The sequence below is a fragment of the Dipodomys ordii genome, unplaced genomic scaffold, assembly GCF_000151885.1.
Source record: "Dipodomys ordii isolate 6190 unplaced genomic scaffold, Dord_2.0 Scaffold49, whole genome shotgun sequence".
In the NCBI taxonomy this organism is placed as follows: domain Eukaryota; kingdom Metazoa; phylum Chordata; class Mammalia; order Rodentia; family Heteromyidae; genus Dipodomys; species Dipodomys ordii.
In genome coordinates, this window is record NW_012267265.1 from 5,478,172 (window position 1) to 5,485,022 (window position 6,851).

The following is a 6,851-nucleotide window of genomic DNA, read 5'->3' on the forward strand; positions in this document are numbered from 1 at the left end:
AAAAAGCCGGAAGTGGCGCTGTGGCTCAAGTGATAGAGCGCTAGCCTTGAGCTGAAGAGCTGAGGGACAGCATCCAGGCCCAGAGTTCAGGCCCCACGACCAGACCCAAAAAGAAAAAAAGATAAAAAAATTTGCCAGCAATTGGGGCTGGGAAGGTGGCTCAGTGGTAGAGCGTTTGCCTTGCATACATGATACCCTAGGTTCCATTCCTTAGCACTACATAAGCAGAAAAAGCCAGAAGTGGCACTGTAACTCAAGTGGTAGAGTGCTAGCCTTAAGCAGTCCAGGCCCAGAGTTCAGGCCCCACGACTGACAAAAAAAAAATAGCCAGCAAAAAGCCAGAAGTGGAGCTGTGGCTCAAGTGGCAGAGTGCTAGCTTTGAGTAAGAAAGCTAAGAGTACCCATTATTGGAATCAAGAGCAAGGAAGGAAGGAAAGAAGGGGAGGGGGGAGGAGAAAGATAGAGAGTGCAAGAGGGAGAACCAAATTGGAGGAAATGGGTAAGGGGTGTGGAGTGGAATATCAAGCTGGGGGAAAGCTACATGGAAGGAAGAGGTATGAAGACACCCTGAACCACAATGAGGTTTCTGGTAGGAGGAGCCCAATTTGGTGGAGTGCAGGTAAATGAGAATGGGAGGGGCACTGGAGCTCTGTCTTATGGGACTTTTTTTTCTTTTCTGTCGGTCGTGGGGCTTGAACTCTGGGCTTGGACGCTGTCCCTGAGCTAAGGAGCTCAGGGTGAGTACTCTACCACTTGAGCCACAGCTCCAATTCTGGTTTTCTGAGTAGTGTATTGGAGATAAGAGTCTCACAGACTTTCCTGCCTCAGCTGGCTTTGAACTGAGTTCCTCTTATCTCAGCCTCTTGAGTAGCTAGGATTACAGGCATGAGCCCCCAGAGTCTGGCCTCTACCCAGTTTTAACTTTAAAAGTCCCTTAGGGCCGGGCACCAGTAGCTCACGCCTGTAATCCTAGCTACTCAGGAGGCTGAGATCTGAGGATCGCAGTTCAAAGCCAGCCGGGGCAGGAAAGTCTGTGAGACTCTTATCTCCAATAAACTACTCAGAAAACCAGAAGTGGCGCTGTGGCTCAAGTGGTAGAGCGCTAGCCTTGAGCTGAAGAGCTGATGACAACAGTGCCCAGGCCTAGAGTCAAGTCCCATGACCAACAAAACAAAAAAAGAAAAACCTGGGTTGAATTTAACCTGCAGCTCAGCGCTGTGCTTAGGAGGGCAACTTGAAATGGTTGCCTGAGCAGGTGGAGGCACTGGGCAACTGGGCCAGCTACTGTGGTCATCTGGATGAGGTAACACAGAAGCATGGATGATGGGGTGAGGGCATTGGGAATGACATGAAAGAAGCCAAGGGAAAATATGATTTCTCAGTTACTTGAAGAACTTCACTTCTGATCACCAAAATTGGAGGTTGGGTAGATGTTTTCTATACCAAGAAATTCTCCACCTGTCCATGGATACCTCCCTAGTGTTCTGCAATTCAATCCAGTGCTGACACTGCCCACAGGTTAAAGGGCCCAGCTTCTCCTGACTGTTCCTACTTTAAAGGCCAGTCCAGTTCAGCCTTTCCCAGTAATTAGAGGATCCCAGGACTCTCTCTCTTGGGTTTGATAATCTGCCAACAAGAACAGTCATTTCAGCCTTGAGCTGAAGAGCTCAGGGACAGCACCCAGGCCCAGAGTTCAAGCCCCACGACAGACAAAAAAGCAAAAACAAAACCCGTCATTTCAATGTGCCCCTGACAGGGTGGGTATTTGCCAGCAGTGGCCTCTAACGGTTGGATGTGGGACTATGTAGTTCAAGGGAAAGGCTTTCAACTTGAAGAAGGTGCGTAAAGCATCAATCCAGCAAAGCGAATTAAGTTCTCTCTTCTAGTGAGGATCAAACTAAATACATACACTTGGAATGCAGTGATTTATGACAGGCGGCTATTTTAATAAATGAATCTCTAGAACACCATCCCTGGACAGCATCCAGTTGGGACAGGTGGTGCGCATTTGGCAGCAACCACATCCCTAAAAGGGGCTGAGGAAGAAGCCAGGGTTGGACAGGGCTGGGATAATGGGCAGTTCTGGAAAATGGGCGCTGGGTCCGATCCTTTCATATTATAAGGCGGGGAGTAGAGGTTCGGGAGCCTAGGGGCCTCTAACTGGCGAAGGAGTGAACTTTCCCACTAGGTCAGGTTTCACTAGGTTGGGGCACGGCGCGCGCTGTCCTCACTGCCATCCTAATGCGCTGTCTCCATTGTTTCTGGAAGCGCTCAGCCTGCGGTGGTCTATGGGTGCAGGTGCCCAGATGCGTTCAGGACGCGCGGCAGCTGTGCGTTCTTGGGCTTTTTACGCGCAGGACACCAGTGGGACGTGACATCCCGCGTCCCAGCTGCCAGCCATTGGGAGAACGCTGAGCGCGGGCCGCCCCACCCGAGCCGAGGCCGTACCTGGAGGGCGGGGAGGGAGGCGGGGCTGCAGGCGGGGCCTGGCGCGTCCCTAGCCCCATCCATAAAAGGCTGGAGCAGGGCGGGCAGGCGTGACTCTGCCTGGGTCAACCGAGCCCTCGTTCCAGTGGCCGTGTACTACAGCCGCCGCCGCCGCTTCCCAGCCATGGGCGCCGTCTGGTCCGCCCTGCTGGTCGGAGGAGGTCTAGCGGGAGCGCTTTTCGTGTGGCTGCTGCGGGGAGACCCCGGGGATGCGGAGCCGCGGAAGGGTGCGCCTCCTGGGGAGGCTTCAGCTCCCGGAGGCCATCAGGATGGCGGCGGCGGCGGGCTGAGTCCAGGGCTATGCAAGCAGGAGCTGATCACCAAACCAGGTATTCCCTCCCACCCCCCACCCCGCCCCCGGCTACGCACGGCAGATCGGCCCGAAGTTTTGAAGTTGAGCCGGAGAGGCTGTGCGTCTCCGCGGGCCAGCTTCCCCCCGCGGGGCCGGGACCCTCGCACACTCCTCGTTTTTCCCGGGCTGGGAAGGTTTGTTACTCCTGGAAGTGCGGGAGCTGCCCTGGCGGATCCTGCTGGCGCCGCGCCCAGCCACGGGTGCCCTGGGCGCCGGCCCCTGAGGGCCCGCTCCAGGGGAACGCGCGCCTCCGCCCCGCGGTGCTGGGTGCAGGGCCCTGGGCTGCAGTGGCCGCGCCTCCTTCCCACGGCCTTCGAAAGCAGGGTCTAGGTTTGGGGATTTCACAACCCTTTTCCGTCTCTGACCCAGCAGGACTATTTTCTGAGTTCCAACGCCTTTAGTCCTAGACTGTCACCCCACAGTCCTCGTTAGATTTGGGTTTGAGAACACCATGCGGTGAATGCCTCCTGCTATCTGGACGCTTCTATTGGGAAGGCAAAGTTCAACTTGATCTCAGGCCACGCAGGCCAGGGCTGAAGCCCTGAAGCTGTGCTCTGGCCTAGGGTTTCCAAACTTATAGGCCCTCCCATGTGCCTCCCCACCCCCCCCCCCAACACAGAATGGTGCAGTGTGGTCCGATCTTCGGAGAGGACCCTTAATGGGGCACTCATCTACAATGAATACTACATTTTAGAGACTGAGCTAGGCAGACAGCAAGCATTGGCACCAAAGTTTACCTTCCAGTGCCCTTCTTTGGCATGCTGCCCGCACCTGATGGTGAAATGTCATCTGTGGACTTTTTTTTCTCTTAATAAGGTGGTGTCCCTTTGTAAGCACAAGAAAATCTGTCCTTTGCCTTTGCTGCGACTGGTTTGGGCTGGATAGTTAATCTTGTTTCTGAAGACCACCAGCCTCATGTTTTAGATGGAAACACTGAGAATGCAGAGTAGCTTTCGTTGATATCCCCTTCCACTAAAATAACAACAGAAAAACAAAAAAAAGCCAAGACCATCTCCTAACCATACTCTACCTGCTTAGTGGATTTCAGTCTTTTAGGGGAGATATAATGGACTGCCAACAGAGAAATTTCAAGTCTGTGGGGGAGTTGGATTGTGTGTGTGCAGGCTAGGACTTGAATTCAGGGCCTGGGCTCTGTTCCTTGGCTTTTTTGCTCATTCTACCACTTAAATCTGCACCTCCAGGTTGGTTTTGTTTTTGTGGCCGTGGGACTTGACCTCAGGCCCAGCCCTGCCTCTGAGCTTCTGTGCTCAAGGCTAGCCCTCTTACCAGTTAAGCCACAGTACCACTTCCGGTTTTCTGAGTGGTTTATTGGAGATAAGAGTTCCCGGGAACTTTTATGCTAGGGCTGGCTTTGAACTGCCATTCTCAGATCTCAGCCTCCTGAGTAGCTAGGTGTGAACCACCAGGCCCAGCCAGGTTTTGTTCTATTGTTTAAATACAAATTGGAGATTAAGAGTCACATGACTCCCCCTCCCCCCACCTCCAAGGCTGGTTTTGAATCACAGTCCTTAGCTCTTAGCCTCCCAAGTAGCTAAGATTATAGGCATCAGCCACGAGACTGGAATCCTGTGTAGATTTAAGAACGGTTTATTTATTTTAAGAAAAGGGTACAGTGGGAGGGGATTCAAAAGGCTGTGTCCCTTTTTGAAGAAGTTCCACTGTCCTCACATTCACTGTCATGCACTACTGTCTTGGTACTCACATAGTGATAGCTCAGGCTGATCCCATCTGCCTGTTAGTCTGGGAGCTGACTCCTGCCCTTGCTGCATTTCTTCGGAGAAGTGAAGTACTCTTTGGATGTGTGGGAAAGCTATGCAGCCATTTGTTCCACAGGGTTTTTGGTTTATTCTTTGGGAATTGAACCCCAGGGCCTTGTGCTATACCTGCTGTACCACTGAGCTCAGTTCCCTTTGATGACAGAAGCCAAGCTGTTTGACTTGGCTGCATGTTAGCATGGCCTGGACAGTAGGAGACTGAGGGCAGGTTTACAGTTGGGCTTTTACAACTTGCCACTTCCTTTATACTCTATGCTGATTGTATTTCTATTTTTGGATTTACTTTTGGCGGTAGAATATGCATGCATACTCTTAAAAGTAGAGAGTTGAGAGCATATGAAGTAAAAATGAACCTGACTTAGTAGTACTGCAGATATAGTGCAAGACTTCAGATAGCAATCTTCTTTCTCAGACTCTTTTCTTTTGTGACCCAACACTAATACATTTTCTTTTTTCCCTTAGAGCATCTGCAAGAAAGCAATGGACATTTGATTTCTGCAAGCAAAGGCCTGGATAACCTGCAGGAAGCCATGTGTGCACAGAAGAATCTGTGTGGAGCAGATGGGAACAAAACAAGACAGCATTGCCCTGCTGCACAGATTCTAGACACACACACGCTAGCTGCTTCTGAGACTGGTAACTCTGCAGGTTACTCTGAAGCTTTGAGAAATAAAAGCCTTGAATCTCATGGAGAAGAACGGAGCTTCCAAAAAGGACAAATGACACCTGCTAGTGCAGCTACCTGTTTTGGAAAGAAGCTGTCCTCTAGTGACCTGCCTGTGGACAGAGTTGGAGTGAGCCATGCACAGCTGGACAGTCAGGCCCCAGCTGACCAGGAGGACTGGGAAGTGGTATCTAGGCACTCATCTTGGGGGGATGTTGGCTTGGGTGGCAGAATTGAGTCTTCTGGGTTAAATGTGAGTCAGGGAATGGACTGTGACAACACTTGTGTAGAATTGAGAGGTTGGGAAGCAGATCAGAAGGTCAGGTCTTCGGACTCTCAGCAAGTCAGCATTGGGTTTCAGGTTCATTACACTACGAGCACTGGTGCACAATTCCTTGCAGTGACCGGAGACCACGAGAGTCTTGGGGGATGGAAGACTTATATTCCACTCCACAACCACAAGGATGGGATCTGGTCTCATTCTCTTTTCCTGCCAGCAGATACAGTGGTGGAGTGGAAGTTTGTGTTAGTGGAGAATGGGAAAGTTACACGCTGGGAAGAATGCAGCAACAGACTTCTAGAAACTGGCCATGAGGATAAAGTGGTTCACAGATGGTGGGGGGTTCATTGAGTTAGTTGGCAGACTACTGGAGAAGTTACACCAGAATGTGGAGAGGCTACAGTGTGGTGCACACTGAGTAATTTAAAGTGAGTACAACTCCAAATTTAGCCATCAAAGTTGCTAGTGCCTTTAATCTAATAGGGAGATAAATATGTATACAGACAATGCTCTCAGCAGTGTGGACTTTTTTCCTTGTTGCACTGACTGGTTGGTTTGTGCTGATAGTCATGTATTTTCTTCAGGGCTTGAACCTCTTAGAGAGTGATCTGGCCAAGCTTCCGGTGGGACTGTGGTCAAGAAGCATAGAAGCTAATGGGCTACAACAGGTACAAGCTAGATGTAATTAGTAAAGATCTGCGGCAATGCCCTGAGACTCCTCCATATTTTTGTTTGGTTTTACCTGCTGTGTAGGAATTAGCAGATGGCAAGTGCTTCTATCTTAGTGATCTAAGGCTGAATGGGGTTGGGTTGTGGGTTGGCCTGATGGACAGCTCTTTTGAAGACTGGGAGGTACAGCCCAGTGTGGCTCCAGTGAAGGACACACCCATCATTTCCCAGGGGAGCCCTTGTAGGACTGTCTCTGTTCCCCTCACACCTGCACACACCAAGTCTCCAGAGATGGATTGTCCTATAGAAACTCTTGCCCATGACATCCTCTTCCCTCGCCTCTCATACCAGTAGCTGTAACCTGGTAACAGTTAATGTAGAACCTGCTCTGAGAAGAAATAAATGTTTAAGTTATATCTGAACAAATAAAACCTGAGCTGTAATCTTTACTAAATGTCTGAATTCTCTTAGTATTATAGTAACCCAGATGTCCAATAAAACACTATATGCATTTTACACAGAAAAGCAAATATTAAAAATTATGTAAGAAGCTGGGCACTGGTAGTTTATGCTTATAATCCCTAGCTACTCAGGAAGCTGAGG

At 50.4% G+C, this 6,851-nt stretch overlaps 1 protein-coding gene across 1 annotated transcript; it reads left to right on the forward strand.

Moving 5' to 3' along the window:
* Positions 1-2,563: 2,563 nt before the first annotated feature.
* Stbd1 (starch binding domain 1) lies at positions 2,564-6,371 on the forward strand. Its single transcript, XM_013020154.1, has 2 exons — positions 2,564-2,816; positions 5,098-6,371. Exons 1-2 carry the CDS (start codon positions 2,612-2,614, stop codon positions 5,928-5,930), a joined length of 1,038 nt encoding a protein of 345 aa, XP_012875608.1. The 5' UTR covers positions 2,564-2,611; the 3' UTR covers positions 5,931-6,371.
* Positions 6,372-6,851: the final 480 nt, after the last annotated feature.